At 43.5% G+C, this 17,977-nt stretch overlaps 1 protein-coding gene and 1 non-coding gene across 2 annotated transcripts; both read left to right on the top strand.

Moving 5' to 3' along the window:
- Nucleotides 1-55: 55 nt before the first annotated feature.
- Nucleotides 56-2,577, top strand: RPL37 (ribosomal protein L37). The gene is made up of 4 exons (XM_062212181.1): nt 56-144; nt 686-821; nt 1,023-1,107; nt 2,441-2,577. Exons 1-4 carry the CDS (start codon nt 142-144, stop codon nt 2,508-2,510), a joined length of 294 nt encoding a protein of 97 aa, XP_062068165.1. The 5' UTR covers nt 56-141; the 3' UTR covers nt 2,511-2,577.
- LOC133774740 (small nucleolar RNA SNORD72) lies at nt 2,292-2,365 on the top strand. The gene has a single exon (XR_009868137.1). It is a non-coding gene; the product is annotated as a small nucleolar RNA SNORD72 (small nucleolar RNA).
- Nucleotides 2,578-17,977: the final 15,400 nt, after the last annotated feature.

The raw sequence follows: 17,977 nt of genomic DNA, 5'->3' as shown, positions 1-17,977 counted from the left end.
CACGCTCAGTGCGACGACCGACGTTTAAGGACAGTGACCCCGCGCTCCACAGGAAGTACTTCCCCGGGCGGAAGCTTCTGAGCGCAATATAGCGGAAGTGCTTTCTCTTCCGGTCTTTTCGGTCTCGGCTGCAGAAGCGAGATGGTGAGTGGTTTCGTGGGCTTGTCGGAATCGACATCCATCCTTGTCCCCTGTGCCGTGCTGCTTGCTTTCTTTAGGGGAATGGCAAAGTTCCGGATAAAGGAAGCGGGTGGGCAGGAAAGCGGCATGCGGTGGGCTGCAAGATCTAGGAGAATGGCTCCTGACCGATAGGTGTCCCGGGGCCCGAGCCCTCCGTCTTGGAGCTGGATAGAGCCTCTCCTAGGTCCCTTGCTTCTGTCTGACATGTGGGGCCCTCACGGAGCTTTGCCTTCTGATAGGAGGTAAGGGAAGCTTGGAGGGTTAATGCTAGCGCCATACAGAGATCCTTTCTCAGTAGACTGTGGGACAGTGCAGCTCGTGCTGAGGGCTTTACGTATAACGTGGAATGCCGGAGGTGGTTTCTAACTTGGCATTAATGAAGCAAATCGGAAACAGACACAGTCTCGGGCCATAGGAATCCTAGCAGTGGTTTTCCCGCAGAGTCAGAACACGTATAGAGACTGGCAGCTTTCCGAGTTGGTTATTCTGCCCCTTCACTCTACAGACGAAGGGGACGTCATCGTTTGGAAAGCGTCGCAACAAGACGCACACGCTGTGCCGCCGCTGCGGCTCTAAGGCCTACCACCTTCAGAAGTCGACGTGTGGCAAATGCGGCTACCCTGCCAAGCGCAAGAGAAAGTGTGAGTGATGTTTTCCCTGACCAAAAACTGTTTTCTTTAGGTCGTACGTTGGAGTCATGGCTTTGAGTTATTCGGTGCTTAAATCAGATGATTGTATTTGTGCACTGATGAAGGGACCAAAACTGAAGGTACTTTCGTGACATCTACCTGTCTAAGATACAGGGAAAACCGCTTGACAACCTTCTTAAACTTGCTTTTTAGATAACTGGAGTGCCAAGGCTAAAAGACGAAATACCACTGGGACTGGTCGGATGAGGCACCTAAAAATTGTATACCGCAGATTCAGGTACAGTTTTTATGTTTCCCTTATAGCTGATTCTATGGGCCTGGGTGAATTAGAACTTTCGTGTTTACTTGGGCAGAAAGGTTGCACTGATGAGTAGCAATGAGATGTATGAAGCTGTGTTTTTCTTTTAACTGTAGTTTTGGATCAGTTGATCTCAATTTTATTAATAGCTTATTAAATGATAGTATGAGCTAAATTGCTGGAGCACACAGTTTGAGGTAGATTCCCCCAAAATACTAGCATTAGGAATGCGTGTACGTCTCACTTGAAATTTCTCCAGGCAGTAGTGTGTGAGTGAGGTTTGAAGTCAACACTTACTTGGTTCAGCCTTCAGTTTTGTGGCTTTGGACAAGTGTGCTGTAGAAGACTGTCCATGATTGCTATTGTGTTTGTACAGAAAGATAGGGTCTTTTTTATTTGACAGGTAGAGTTATAGACAAGAGACAGAGAGAAAGGTCCTCCCTCGGTTAAGATAGGGTCGTAATCATAGTTTGGGCCCTACAGTGTTTTTTTAAGTCATTCAGATAGATGAGATGTTTGAAAGGCAGAAAAATGGATGCCTCCACTGCAGATTGACTCCCTGAATGCCTGCAACAGCCTGGATCTGGCTAGGCTGAGACGTGGAGCCAGAACTCAATCCAGGTTCTGCACATAGATGCAGGAACCCTAGTACTTGGAACATCATATGTTGCCTCCCAGGGTGCACATTAGCAGGAAGTTGGAACGGAGATTGAAAAAGTCACAAGGCAATTTGTTCGTGGCTTTGTGAACACCCTTAGGTTTGTTCTTACACTGAGATGATTTTTTCTTTTTGTACTCCTATGGACTTGGTGTTGAGTGAACTAGTATGATGCAGGAGCTAGGATGAACTTTAAGCAGATCAAGTTTGCTTAGTCTTTCTGTGCCACAAAGTAGGTGTGAACATTGAGTTAAAATGTAAAGCCCTTGGTTAAAGCCATTTAGAAGACGTCTGCCATTAAAATATTCCTGTTTTTTTTTCTTTTGCTAAGTGAGAGTCACTAAGATTTAACCTTCACAGCATAAGGAAACAATTTGACAAGTAGCTTGGTTCAGTTGGCAAGCAATGGGTAAATGCTGTGCCAGTGATCAGTATGTCCAAATAATTTAATGCAGTTAATTATAAGCTGAAATGGGTATCTTCAAGGAGATTGGAGTTAAATAATCGCTTATCGGTGATGTCACAAATGTCTGAACTTATGAATGCAATACTGATTTTGACGTTTAACTGAGATAAGCTCATTTTGAGATATGTTTAACAATAAAATGTATTTGTGTTGCTGAAGTGCCCATTTTTGTTTTTAACACGGTGCAGGCATGGATTCCGTGAAGGAACAACACCTAAACCCAAGAGGGCAGCCGTTGCAGCATCCAGTTCATCTTGAGAATTTCAACAATTAGTCAAGCAATAAATACTCTGGTTACAAAATATATGTCTGGTGTGCAAAGGTATTTTTTGTAGTCTTGTACCAGTGATTTTGAATTGCTGTAGTTGTGGAAATGGGGTGGCTTAATTTCAAGGTTACAGTTCCATTGTATTTTAGAGTTGTTCACATCGCATGTTCGTCTGCTGTTTGAATTCAGGGGATAATTATCAATTATATTGGGAGGAGCTTGGAATAAGAATGTAAAGGTAGATGTTGAATGGCTGTTTTAGGGAAGGTTGCCATAACATCCATAATGCTCACATGGGACCTAGCATGTAGACTGAAATTGGTGGGTAGACAAAAAAGTCAGTGTACAAAACATGTATTTAAGAATTTTGAGACAGTTTGTAGGGCTGTGTGAACAGAATGGGTTGAGTGGAAGTAAGGGAAGCTAGTAGATTTTTTTTGAAGTGAGGAGACATCAACTTTGTCTAACTGCTGACTGAGAAAATAAGAGCAATTAGAGGAAGGCCAAATGCTAGAACAGCTATTTAAGGTATTAATGGCCAAGCTGTACTATCTGAATTGTAAATAGCCACTGTGTTAGCATGTGTGTTACTTGACTGCATGATATTTACGTATTATAATCTGAAGATTTTAACTCTTAGGTCTTCCTTTAGGCCTCACTTTACCATTCGGTTGTACAGAATACTGGCTAGTTTCTACTGGGCTTTCTCTCAGTGTCTGGAGACCTCGTAGAAGTTCATGGAAAATGCATAATAGCACTGACCTGAGGTTCTGTGAAATTGTTTAATGCAGAATCAGAGGAAAAGCAGTTGGCCTAAAGGGATAAGCTGAGAAAGGGGGTAGTAACACAGTAAGGCCTGTTAGTGTATGCAAGGTGAGTTTACCTACCAGGCCAGTGCTACACTTGTTACACTGAGATAGGAACCACCATGCCCTGATGAACACTTAGAGCTTCCAGGTTTTATTTCCTGCTGAGTCAGTATGGAGTCTGCATTTCTCTGGCAGAGGGCACTCTACACCAAGTAGGTGTCAACAATGGATAGCTGAAATAAGACCTATCATAGTTAATTGTTTTTTTGTTTTGTTTTTAAGATTTATTTATTTATTTGAAAGAGTTACACAGAGAGAGGTCTTCCATCCACTGTTTCACTCCCCAGATGGCCGCAGAGACTGGAGCTGTGCCGATCCGAAGCCAGGAGCTTCTTCCGGGTCTCCCACATGGGTGCAGGGGCCCAAGGACTTTGGCCATCTTCCACTGCTTTCCTGGGCCATAGCAGAGACCTGGACAGGAAGTGGAGCAGCCAGGTCTCGAACCGATGCCCATATGGGATGCTGGCACTTCAGGCCAGGGCTTTAACCCACTGCACCGCAGCGCCAGCCCCAATTAGTGCTTTGATCCATGACCCTCTCTTCCTGCTTTACAAAATTATGCTCTAGTTTTATTTAACACTTCTCAGATTATCTAAGTCCACTGAAAGTACCCTAATTTCCACATAAAATACAAGTTAGCACCTTCAGCCCTCACCATGGAGTGTGGACATTAACTTGTAACAACTCTGTGAACTGACAGTTTTCAACAGTGAATCTGAGACCCAACTTCTTCACTGCCCAGTTACGTTCTGCTTTTGCAGTTTGGGTTATATACTTCCACTGATCTTCAACTGTTGCCCTGCCCTCAAATATCACCCCAGTTCTCAAAATCAGATTGTTCCTATGTACTTCATCTGACTTTATGAAAGTCTGTTGATTTTTTTTTACCCAACCTAGAGAGAGCAGGGTACCCGTTTTTACTAGTTAGGTACTGTAGTTAGAAAAGTAAAAAGGGTAAAAGGATGAGGCTGTGATGTTTATAACCTTAGGAAACCGTTCCTTTATGCTTATAATTGCCCTCAATATGTAGCAAATAAAGGCAGTCACTTGATCAGTTAATGTCATTAAGTTACTAAGGCATAAGCATAGAGCACGCCTGTGAGGCATAAGAAAATCTTGTACGGCTATGACATAAGTGGACAGATTTCTGTGAGAATATTGAAAAGGAGTGTTTGACCCCGATGAACAGGCTAAGATTTGAACCAGGTAGGAATCAGGAGTTGAACTGGCTCTCCTAGCAATGGAACAAATGTCTGAGTCACAGCCAGTCAGCAGGGCATGGCCAAAAACCAGATGCTGTGATTTGTCAGGAGAATGGGAGGGGTTGGCAAGAGAAGAATAAGAGGGATAGGCAGTGATCCAATTATTTTAGTTTGAAGACAATGACAGATGATTGATTTCAAGCAGAGCGTCATTATTAGTTACATTTTAAAGATTTTTTTTTTTTTTAAGGCAGAGACCGAACAGAGGCTTCAACAGTATTAACTGGGAGACAGGAGTCTTTGGATACCCTAGTTCCTGACTAATACAATTAGTTTATTTGTGGTGTTAGGATCAGTTGCGTAAACCTGGTGGCAGTTCACATAGAAAGTCAGGACTGGAGCTTAGATTTATTAGTACTAAAAAAGTTATGAGAGGGGACTGATTTTAAGGGTGAGAATGATGAAGACAATAGAAAAGTAATGGTGAGAAAAAAGGGTTCAGTTCATTGATGAACTTAAGTAAACATCCTTTATTCTATTGGTTGAAATCATTAAAAAAATACACAAATTCCAAAAAGGTAATTTCAAGAGTCTCAAAGATTTGGGAGATACCCATCTAAGAGGACATATCTGTATGTGTGATGCAGTTAAGTGAAAGGTTATATTAGGGATACACTGGGAGCAAAACAAATACGATCCCCTGCCTTCTTGACATTGTCATTCCAGTGGTTCCAAAATTAGCCCAGGAATTAGGGAATTGTGCAATCATGCATGGCTGAGACCAGAGAGTGAAAACTGTTAAAATGACATTGGGATTTGCTAAAATTTAGTATTTATTTGCCAAAAATGTCTTGTGTTTCAATAGAATATCAAGAGGGGGGAAAAAAGTTTGCCAGGAGTTCAAAGGAGATTGAACAATATGGAATGGGAGTTTACCTGACAAAACAAAACTAGACACTTTTGGAAGGTTACTTAAGATGGTTTCATTTCATTTTTATTAACTGTCTAGTACCCCTTCATTCATGAACATATAAGCAGGAAAGGGGGAACCTTCCTTAGAGGGAGGTCAAGAAAGCTGAATGATAACAAGCAATCAGGTAGTGACTATTAGCTATTCAGGCAGAAACGCTGTATTCAGCTTTTTTTTTTTTAAGATTTATTTATTTGAAACAGAAAAACTTAGGTTTTCCATCCGCTGGTTCACTCTCCAAATGGCCACAACGGCGAGAGCTGCACTGATCTGAAGCCAGGAGCTTCTTCCGGGTCTTCCATGTGGGTGCAAGGGTCCAAATGCTTGGGCCATCTTCCACTGCCAGTAGCAGAGAGCTAGATGGGAAGTGGAGCAGCCAGGACTCAAACCAGCAGTCATGGGATGCCAGCACTGTCGGTGGCAGCTTTACCCAGTACACCACAGCGCCAGCCCCTCAGCCCTTTTTTGAGTTCTGGATTATAATAATTTAGTCTTGGCTGAAATTTAGTTAAAACTCCTTTGTACTATCATGCCTGTAAGAAAAGCAAGGTAATGCATCCTAGAATTGTTTTAAGTATTTTTAGGGCCTAACGCTGCAGGTTAAGCCACTATTTACAGTGCCAGCTACTCCACTGCCGTTTCAGCTCCCTGCTAAAGCACCTGTGAAGGCAGCAGAAGATGGCCCAAGCCGGCGCCTTGGCTTAACAGGTTAATCCTCCGCCTTGCGGCGCTGGCACACTGGGTTCTAGTCCCGGTCGGAGCGCCGGTTCTGTCCTGGCTGCCCCTCTTCCAGGCCAGCTCTCTGCTGTGGCCAGGGAGTGCAGTGGAGGATGGCCCACGTGCTTGGGCCCTGCACCCCATGGGAGACCAGGAGAAGCACCTGGCTCCTGCCATCAGATCAGCGCGGTGCGCCGGCCGCAGCACGATACTGCGGCGGCCATTGGAGGGTGAACCAATGGCAAAGGAAGACCTTTCTCTCTGTCTCTCTCACTATCGACTCTGCCTGTCAAAAAAAAAAAGAAGGCCCAAGTGCTTAGGCCCATGCCACCCTGTAGGAGACCCAAATAAGCTCCTGACTCCTGGCTTCATCGTGGCCCAACTCCAGCTGTTGGGCCATCTGGGATGTGAACCAACAGATGGGAGATAGATTATCTATCTTTCCCTGGTTTTCAAATAAGTAAATATTTTTCTTAAATTTCATAGAATTTTCTTTCACATTAGCACATGGATTATATTTAGCTTTTTTTAAAAACACAAAAGTTTGATCCATAAGCTAAGAAGTACAAGGCAGACTATGAATAGCCTTGGAAATCAAAGATGGAGGCAGTGAAGCAACAACTTGGTTGTATAGCAACAAGTAGTTTTGAAAGAGAGACAGAGATCTTTATAATCTGCTGATTTATTCCTCAGATGGCTACATTGGCTAGGGTTAGGCTATGCCAAAACCAGCAGTTGGGAGCCTCATCTGAGTCTCCCATGTTCGTGGCAGGAACCCAAACACTTGGACCATCTTCAGCTGTTTTTCCCAAGCCATTAACAGGTGGCTGGATTGAACTGGACCAGTTGGATGCTGGCATTGTAGGTGGTGACAACCTGCAGTCCTGAGGTGGATGTTTTAACAAGGAATATTCCATTAAAAAGATGTATACAAGTTGGTGGAACAGGCATGGTACATTTGTGTCCTTGCCTTTATACAGAGGAAGTATGCACCAGTGTCTCTGAAGGAAGAATTGACCTGGCCATGTGTTTCTTAGATCACTGAGAAAGAATAAAAAGTCTCATTGTGGTTGGTTGTAAAAACAATTTTATTTCAATAAGCAGAATGTCCAGTCCTTTATAATAGTCAGACTTAGGAGCAAGCATTTAGCCTAGTGATTAGAAAGCCAATCGGGATGCCCCTGGGTTTGAATCCTGGCCATTTTCTCAATTCCAGCTTCCTGCTAATATGCATACATATTATTCTGTGCGGGATCTCTTGAGTGGCTCACATCTGGTCCTCTGGAAACAGAGGCAGCAGGTGATGGCTCAAATACTTGGATTCCCCCCCCCCCCCCCAACCCATATGGGAGATCTGGATTGAGTTCCCATCTCCCAGCTTCAGCCTGGCTCAGCTGTGGCTATTGTGGGCATTCAGAAAATGAACCAGCACAGGGGAGGCTTCTCTGACTCTGCCTCACTGAGTTTAATAATAATAAAACCTTAGAGTTGACAGCTCCCAACTTGGCCCTGCTTTGGGCTGTAACCTGGCAATGGAGAAAGACTCTTTCTCAGCTTTCTTCCTTGACACCTCAGGCTTTGGGCTGCAATTTCCATTCTTCAGTGGAGTTAAAGGGTAGATAGGACAGAAGGGTGAGAAGGTGAATGGCTCTTCCATAGTGTGGCTGCTTTACAGTTCCTGGACCCAGCAGTTGACTCAGCTGACTTCTTTCTAGAGCACATGTACAACCTCTTAGGAGGCTCTGCCTGGCTACCTCTCCTGTCATTCCCTTGAATCTGGTGGATCCATCTCAGTTAAAAATAGCCACTTCTAATTCCTTACCATCCCCTAATATACACCTCTTTATCCTGATTCTTTTTTTTTTTTTAAGATTTATTTATTTTATTTATTTGGAAGTCAGAGTTACACAGAGAGAAAAGATGTCTTCCATCCATTGGTTCAATCCCCAGATGGCTGCAATGGCTGGAGCTGTGCCAGTCAGGAGCCAGGAGCTTCTTCTAGGTTTCCCATGTGGGTGCAGGGGCCCAAGAACTTGAGCCAACTTCTATCCCAGGCCATAGCAGAAAGCTTGATCGGAAGAGGAGCAGCCAGGACTAGAACCAGCGCCCATATGGGATGCCAGCACTTCAGGCCAGGACTTTAACCTGCTATACCACAGCGCCGGCCCCCTGATGTTTTCTTTAGATAAGGAGCAATATTATTTTGTGCGGGATCTCTTGAGTGGCCCACATCTGGTCCACTGGAAACAGTTTCCCATCTTTGGTGTGAACAAATTCACTAGTACAGGCAAATGTCAGGCAGCACTCTCCTAAATCTACCCACCAGAATACTTGTAGGAAACATTTCTACGCTCTCTGAATTGTTCCTGTGAAGGTCCTTTCAGTAACTTTAGAACTAGAATGTAATAATTCCCCTTTACAAGAAGGTTGAACACTTAAAATTCTCTTGAAAGAAATGTCTTCCGTGGGATCTCCCTGGATCCGTTCTATATCCTTGATCTGGCTGAGGGTTCTAAAAGTGAGCAAGTTAAATGTATGTAGCTCTGCAAATAAGCATCTAACAAATGTAAAGCTTTATGTTCACAAATGCTTAAATGATTGGCACTCTGAGTGTTGTTCTTTTTAAATACACAGCAAGTGAAATAGGACAGGAGAAAAATTCAGTTAGGGCTGCTATTAGAATTTGCTAGGGAGGAAGAGGCCAGGTTGCAAATGCTATTATATCAGGAACAGAACCATGTGGAGTGAATGGGAAGAAGGCAAACTAGTATACAGCTACACAAGAGGGAGTCTCTTAAGAGTAGAGAAGAAGTTGTCCCAACGGAGACTATTTATAGTTCCTGTGTCACAGGGAAGCAGCTCCCAGAGGAGAAGCAATACCCCAAGGGAGCTGAGAGAAACAAAGCAGCAAGCCCCAGACAGAAGGTTATCCTATTAGGGATGACTCTGGAGAATGAAACCTCTGGGAACATACCTCCATGAGGGAGCACAGCACAGAACAGGGTTTAAGACTTGCAAGAGACGGGATAATATAACTCCTATTTTGGAGAGTAGAAAACGAAGTACAAAGATTTGTTGAAGGTATATGTTTTCTTCAGTAGTAAATATGTAACCAACAGTGATGTTGTTTAAGAAATATATTACTGGGGACTGGCGCTATGGCGCAGTGGGTTAAAGCCCCAGCCTGCAGCACTGTCATCCCATATGGGCACTGGTTCAAGTCCCCACTCTTTTGATTCAGCTGTCTACCATGGCCTGGGAAAGCAGTAGAAGATGGCCCAAGTCCTTGGGCCCCTGCACCTGTGTGGGAGACCTGGAAGAAGCTGAATCCTAGCTTCAGATTGGTCCAGCTCTGGCCACTGTGGTCATTTGGGGAGTGAACCAGCGGAATGGAAGACCTCTCTCTTTCTCTCTCTCTCTCTCTCTGCCTCTCTCTGTAACTCTGTCTTTCAAATAAATAAAATAATTCTTTAAAAAAATATGACTATACAATGAAAGATTACTTTTGCAGCAAATTTATTTTCATTAAATAGAATCCACACTCATCCACAGTCTGGATGAGGAACCACAGTGCTAATCATACATAATAAGGTACAAAGATCTAAGACATCGTTTCATATGTATGTAATTTTAGCATTCGGTGAACTCATGTAAAAAATTAATAAGCCATTTTTCATTAATCTTGGTTAGAGCAAATCTGACCCTCCCTGATCCTTTTCACACACAAAACTTTATATAATAGAATTTACTATGCAGTAAAATCCACAAAAGCTTTAAATTTTTTGAACAGCTCTAAATTTTGAATAAACTTCACATTGGAGACTGAGTAGGTGAACTGTTAGGAAACTGAAAACACAGGGCCGGCGCTGCGGCTCACTAGGCTAATCCTCTGCCTGTGGCACCGGCACCCCGAGTTCTAGTCCCGGTTGCCCCTCTTCCAGGCCAGCTCTCTGCTTGGCCCAGGAGGGCAGTGGAGGATGGCCCAAGTGCTTGGATTCCTGCACCCACATGGGAGACCAGGAGAAGCACCTGGCTCCTGGCTTCGGATCAACGTGGTGCGCTGGCTGCAGCGCACCAGCCGCAGCGGCCATTGGGGGGTAAACCAACGGAAAAGGAAGACCTTTGTCTCTCTCTCTCTCACTGTCCACTCTGTCAAAAAAAAAAGTATAACATCTTAATGCTAAGATAGAGCACCCAAGGAAGAGGCCCTCTCATGCCCAGGGCTGAGATCCAAATGTCGTTGGAGAAAGTACAACATAGGTAGTGTCATGCCCCTGGGACTTGCTGGAAAGCCACGAGAGGGAGTGCCAGAGGGGAAGACGTTAACTAGCAAGTGCCTTTTTTAATGGCAATTCTGCAATGATGCTGAAAGGGGTTCTGGAAGAATCTGATTATTAGGTGAGTGCATGTAACAGAACTGTGGCCTGGAAAGGCCGTGTTGTACATTGTAGAAACCTAGCTCAGGAGGAATGGCAGGCCTTTCTGAAGTTTACCAAGAATCATCTCAGTACAGCTTAGAGCTTGCTATGGTTTGAATGTTTGTGTCCCTCTGTCTTAGTCTGTTTTGTCTCCTATAACAGAATATCTGAAATTGGGTAATTTATAAATAGAAATGTATTCTATTACAGGTTTGAAAGCCAGGAAGTCCAATATCAAGAAGCTGGCATTCAAGGAACCCTTATTTCTCCATCCTCATAATAGTGAAAGAAGGGCACAATATTTAAAAGGGACCTGAAACCAGTTTTTGTTTTTAAGATTCATTTATTGATTTCAAAGACAGTGTCAGACTGAAAGGAGGAGAGCTTCTATCTGCTGGGTCACTCTCCAAATGCCTCCAGCAGAATGAGCTGGGCCAGGCTGAAACCAAGAACCAGGAATGCCATCTAGGTCTTCCACATGGGTGACAGGAACCCAAGTACTTGGGCCATTATCTCCGGCCTTCCAGTCATTAACTGGATTGGAAACTGAGTAGCTGAGAAAAAGAACTGGGACTCTGATAGGATGTGGGCATTCTTTTTTTAAGCACTTTTAATTTTTTTTTAAAAGATTTTATTGGGGCCAGCACTGTGGTGTAGCAGGTAAAGCTGCCACCTGCAGTGCCAGCATCTCATGTGGGCGCCGGTTCAAGTCCTAGCTGCTCAACTTCTGATCCAGCTCTCAGCTATGGCCTGAGAAAACAATAAAAGATGGCCCAAGTGCTTGGGCCCCTGCACCCATGTGGGAAGACCTGGAGGAAGTTCCTGGCTCCTGGCTTCAGATTGGCACAGCTATGGCTATTGCGGCCAATTGGGGAGCGAACCAGCAGATGGAAGACCTCTCTTTCTCTCTCCCTCTCCTTCTCTCTAACTCTAACATTCAAATAAATAATAATAAACTTTAAAATATTTATTGAAAGATAAAGTTATAGACAGAGGGAGAGACAGAGAGGTCTTCCATCCACTGATTCACTCCCCAAATGGCCACAATGGCCAGAGCTGGACCAATCTGAAGCCAGGATCCAGGAGCTTCTTCCAGATCTCCCACGTGGGTGCAAAGAAAGGCTCAAACACTTGAGCCATCTTCCACTGCCTTCCCAGGCCATAGCAGAGAGCTGGATCAGAAGAGGAGCAGCCAGGACTAGAACTGGTGCCGATATGGGATGCTGGCACTACAGGTGGAGGATTATCCTACTGCGGCACAGTGTTGGCCCTGGAATGTGGGCATTCTAAGCAACAGCTTAATCCACTGTACTCCAATGCTGGTCCTAATATTGAAACTTAATGTCCAATACTATAGTATTGAGTGTTCAGGAGGTGATTAGGTTATGAAGGCTCTTTCATATAAATATGATTACAGCTTTTATAAAAAAGGCTTTCCACAGTGTATGGGCCTGTTTACCCTTAAGCTATCTTCAGGAAGACCCAATGTCCAAGAAGCCATCTTGTAAGTAGAGATGGCCCTCACCAGACACCAAACCTGGTGCCATGATCTTGGACTTCTTAGCCTATAGGGTGGGGATGATGGAGATATTGCACATATTTTTTTTCCTCTGTTTTTTTTGTTTTGTTTATTTTTTGTTTTTGCTCATGTTGCACCTATATCTTAATTGGGATTGTGATTACCCAATGTTATATGATTTTCAAAACCCAATGCACTTGACACTTTGAGATCTGATGGTTTTGAACAGCCCTTGTCTCGACTGTTTTTTTTTTTTTTCTTTACAGTATTTGTTAACTCTCTACTTAGTGTAGGGCTAAAATTATGAGTATAAATTTAACTGAAGGCCCGCGCCGCAGCTCACTAGGCTAATCCTCCGCCTGTGGCTCTGGCACCCTGGGTTCTAGTCCTGGTCGGGGCGCCAGATTCTGTCCCGGTTGTTCCTCTTTCAGTCCAGCTCTCTGCTGTGGCCCAAGTCCTTGGGCCCTGCACCTGCATGGGAGACCAGGAGGAAGCACCTGGCTCCTGGCTTCGGATTGTGCAGCGCAGCGGCCGTAGCAGCCTTTGTGGGGTGAACCAATGGAAGGAAGACCTTTCTGTCTCTCTCACTGTCTAACTCTGCCTGTCAAAAAAAAAAAAATTAACTGAAAATAGATCTTTGTAAAACATAAGAATGGGAATAGGACAAGGAGGGGGGGAAGAAGGGTGGGAGTGCAGGTGGGAGGGAGGGCAGGGTGGAAGAATCACTATGTTCCTAAATTTGTATATATGAAATGCATGAAGTTTATATACCTTAAATAATTTTTTAATCCTAAAAAAAAACCCTCGATGCACTCTATACCTGAAACAAGTGAAATTTACTGTGTGTACATTGCCCTTCAATAAACTTACCTCTTAAAACAAGAAGCTAATGGAGTGATACTTTCTAAAATTCTCAACAAAATTCTTTCTGACTTTTAAAACCCTATCTCCAGCCACAATCTGGAGTCTACAAAAAGTAGAATAAATCATTCCAAACACATATGCTCTCAGAATAAATATACTTATCTGAAATTTCTTATAAAACTATGGTGGGACATGTTTCTCCCAAAACTAGGGAGAGAAAAACAAAAACAAAGAACATAGTATACAGAAAACAATAAATCCAACATAGGTGAGAAGGAGAGGGCGTCCACAGAACAGTGATGAAGGAAGAATCTTAGATAACTGGATCAAATTAGTGATAAATACATAGAAATCTAGGTATAAAATATAAGAAGGTATAGGGCTGGTGTTCTGGTACAGAGGGTTAAGCCTCTGTCTGCAGCGCTGACCCCATGTAGGTGCCATCCAATGTGGGTGCTGGGTTCAGACTCGGCTGCTTCACTTCTGATCCAGTGCTCTGCTAATGCATCTGGGAAAGCTGTAGAAGATGACCCAAGTGCTTGGGCCCCCACACCCACATGGGAGACCTGGAGGAAGTTCCTGGCTCCTGGCTCCTGGCTTCAGTCTGGCCCAGCTCTGGCCATTGCGGCCATTTGGGGAGTGAACCAGTGGATGGAAGCTCTCTCTCTGTCTCTTCCTCTCTCTAACTCTGACTTTCAAATAAATCAATCAATCTTAAAAAAGAAACACAACAAAGTATTAATTCCAGATATAAAAAAAGTCCTCATCCTGAATGTGGAGGGACAGTTTTTCATTGTTACTTTTTATTTTGCATTTCCTTTTTCTTTGCTTTCTTTCTTTTTCCTTTATCTTTTGTTTTTTTTTTTTTTTTTTTTGACAGGCAGAGTGGACGGTAGAGGGAGACAGAGAGAAAGGTCTTCCTTTTGCCGTTGGTTCACCCTCCAATGGCCGCCGCGGTAGGCGCGCTGCGGCCGGCGCACCGCGCTGATCCGATGGCAGGAGCCAGGTGCTTCTCCTGGTCTCCCATGGGGTGCAGGGCCCAAGGACTTGGGCCATCCTTCACTGCACTCCCTGGCCACAGCAGAGAGCTGGCCTGGAAGAGGGGCAACCGGGACAGAATCCAGCGCCCCGACCGGGACTAGAACCCAGTGTGCCGGCGCCGCAAGGCGGAGGATTAGCCTACTGAGCCACGGCGCCGGCCGTCTTTTTCCTTTATCTTCTTCTTACTATATGATGAACTCTTTACATAACATAGAGTTAATCATATGTATATAAAGTCAATTGAAAAAAAGATCCCAGTAAAAAATAAGAGGGGGAATAAAAGAGGGAGGAGGTGGTCTATAACTAAAGCTGTATAGTTCTACATACAGTCCTACAGACTTGCTTCTAAGGGTACAGCCTAAAAAACTTGTCATGAGACTCCAAACTCATTAAAATCGGTGGTGTAAATCCATCTTTATTGTTAAAGTGATCATATTAAATGTTAACGTCAACATATAGATAGGTTTAAGTGTAAAAGTGATCATATAGGCTGGCGCTGTGGCTTAACAGGCTAATCCTCTGCCTTGCGGCGCCGGCACACCGGGTTCTAGTCCCGGTCGGGGCACAGGATTCTGTCCCGGTTGCCCCTCTTCCAGGCCAGCTCTCTGCTATGGCCCGGGAAGGCAGTGGAGGATGGCCCAAGTCCTTGGGCCCTGCACCCGCATGGGAGACCAGGAGAAGCACCTGGCTTCTGCCTTCAGATCAGCGCGATGCGCCGGCCGCAGTGGCCATTAGAGGGTGAACCAATGGCAAAAGGAAGACCTTTCTCTCTGTCTCTCTCTCTCACTATCCACTCTGCCTGTCAAAAAAAAAAAAAAAAGTGATCATATAAATAACATCAAATGCGTGGTAATAATAATAGAATAAAAAAGGAAGGAAGAACCAACATGGGAAGCAGTCCACACAGCAGACTCCAAGAATGACATTCGCTGAAATAACACTCTGACCTCAGAATCAACCCCTATGGCTTTCTGGTCTGGCTGAAAGGCCTGTGAAAGCATTTCAGGCATGGAAAGCCAAGACTCTGTGGCAAAAAATATCCTACACGAAGGATCTCTGTGAGACCTCAGCAGAAAGAAAGGGCCAACAAAGAAAGATGTACTTTTCTCTGAGGGGAGGAGAGAACTTCCACTTTGATTATGGCCATGTCCAATTACCGATGGAGTCTGTGATCACAAAAGGCTTTCATAGACTTGTAGCCCATGGCAAGAGCCTCAGGTGACCACTGACGTCATAAATAAGAGTGTTAATCATTAAAAGAACAACAGAAGTCACTGCACTTGTTCCCCATGTAGGACCTCTGTCCTTAATGAGTTGTACTATGAGAATTAACTGCAAAACTTGTTTTCAAACTGTACTCTATATGGTGTGTGTGTGTGCAAACTGTTGAAATCTGTACCTAACATAGAGTTGGTCCTCTGTATATAAAATCAAACTAAAAATAAACTAATGAAGAATGGGATAGGAGAGGGAGTAGGAGAAGAGATGGGAGTTGGGGTGGGAGGGTAGGTATGAGGGAAAGAACCACTATATTCCTAAAGTTGTGCCTATGAAAAATGTAATAATTAAATAAAAGTTTAAAAAAAAAAAAAAAGTCGTGGGGCCGGCGCTGTGGCTCAGTAGGTTAATCTTCTGCCTGCGGCGCCGGCATCCCATATGGGCGCCAGTTCTAGTCCTAGCTGCTCCTCTTCTGATCCAGCTCTCTGCTATCACCTGGGAAAACAGTGGAAGATGGCCCAAGTCCTTGAGCCCCTGCACTGTGTGGGAGACTGGAAGAAGCTCCTGGCTCCTGGCTTCGGATCGGCGCAGCTCCGGCCATTGTGGCCATCTATGGAGTGAACCAGCGGATGGAAGACCTCTCTCTCTCTATCTCTCCCTCTCACTGCCTGTAACTCTACCTCTCAAGTAAATAAATAAAATCTTTTTTTTAAAAAAAGTCATTTGGTAAAGGTCAGTTATTATATATGCAATCCAATATGGTACGCCGAAAATCCAGTATTTTAAAATGTCACAGTCAAATAAACACATTGCAGTACGAATAAAATTTAGAACAAAGTATGAAAAGAAAGTAAAATTCCTATATTAAACTGTTTTAATTTTTAAAATTGAAAGCTCTACACATTTCATAGTGTAATTTGAATTTAACTGTTTTACTCTATGCAAGAAATAGACACAAAAAAATGAAAATTAAACTTGTAATTCCACATACTGATTATATTTATGGTTTGTCTTTTCAGGCTGCTATAACAAAATAGTTTAGATAGGGTAAATCATAAACAACAGGAATTTTAACTGCTCATGTATCCAGAGGTGGGTAATCCAAACTCAAGGCACCGATAGGTCAGACGTCTGACAGGGGCTCTCTGCTTCAAAGAAGGTGACTTCTTGCTGTGTCCTCACAAACAGAAGTACAAAGCAGCTCTCCAGGGCTCTTTTATAAGGGCATTAAATTCCATTCACCAGGACCAAGTTTTCATGACTTGATCACTTCTCAAAGACTGTACTGCTTAGTAACGTTGGGGCTTAGGTTTCAACCTGTGGATTTTGGGAGGGCACAGATATTCAGACCATAGGATTATGTAAGGAATAATATTCATCATGAAAGAAAGCCACAAGAGTTCTTAATTTATTTTCTTTCTTCCTAATTAATTTTTTATTTTTTTGAAAGATTTATTTATGTATTTGAAAGTCAGAGTTACACAGAGAGAGGAGAGGCAGAGAGAGGTCTTCCATCCGCTGGTTCACCGCCCAGTTGGCTGCAATGGGCGGAGCTGTGCCGATCCGAAGCCAGGAGCCAGGAGCATTTTCCGGGTCTCCCATGCAGGTGACCTCAGGCCAGGGTGTTAACCCGCTGAGCCACAGTGCTGACCCCTCCTAATTTATTTTGTATTGAAACCACTAAAGAGATGTAACTGCTCAGTTCTTCATAGCATTTTCTCTTGAAATATACATTTAATGTAACTTAAAAAAAATTTGTTTATTTACTTGAAAGTCAGAGTTACACAGAGAGAGAAGGAGAGGCAGATAAGGAGAGGCATGGATCCAAAGCCAGGAGCCTCTTCCGGGTCTCCCATGCAGGTGCAGGGGCCCAAGGACTTGGGCCATCTTATACTGCTTTCCCAGGCCATAGCAGAGAGCTGGGTCAGAAGTGGAGCAGCTGGGACTCAAACCGGCGTCCATATGGGATGCTGGCACTGCAGGTGGCGCCTTTACCAGCTATGCCACAGCGCCAGCCCCTTAACATAACTTTTAATGAAGCTATTCCATTGTAATACAACTTTAGGAAGTATAAAATATTTCTAAATATTTGAGAAAATATATTAGGGACCAATATTCCTCAATCTTTCAATATTTCTTTTGTTTGTTTGAAATGCATTTAAATATGACAGAAAAGGTATGATTGGACATTATATACACACACGTTGTTAATGATAAGAACCCAGTTTGAGACTATGATTCCAATTATATAACATGCTGAAAAAGGCAAAACTACAGACAGGAAAACAAGAACATGTCAAGCACAGTTATTTTAGGGTAGTGAAGCTATGTTCTGTGGTACCTCGTAGTAGTGTATACATGACATTATACCATAGTGTTACATACATGTAAAAAGCTACAGAACTTTGAATACAAAGAGTGAGTGAATCTTTTTTAAAATTTTATTTAAGTTATATACGTTTCATTTATTTCATACATACAGATTTAGGAACACAGTGACACTTCCTCCCTACCCTTCCTCCCACCCACACTCCAACCCTTCCTTCTCCTCCTTCTCACATTCCCATTCTTAATTTTTACAAAGATCAATTTTCAGTTTACTTATGATTGAGTGCATCTTAAGGAATGCGAATTTTTAA

Source organism: Lepus europaeus, chromosome 15 (genome assembly GCF_033115175.1).
Source record: "Lepus europaeus isolate LE1 chromosome 15, mLepTim1.pri, whole genome shotgun sequence".
NCBI classification, from domain to species: domain Eukaryota; kingdom Metazoa; phylum Chordata; class Mammalia; order Lagomorpha; family Leporidae; genus Lepus; species Lepus europaeus.
The sequence above is the reverse complement of the archived record's forward strand: the minus strand, read 5'-3'. Positions and strand labels throughout refer to the sequence as shown.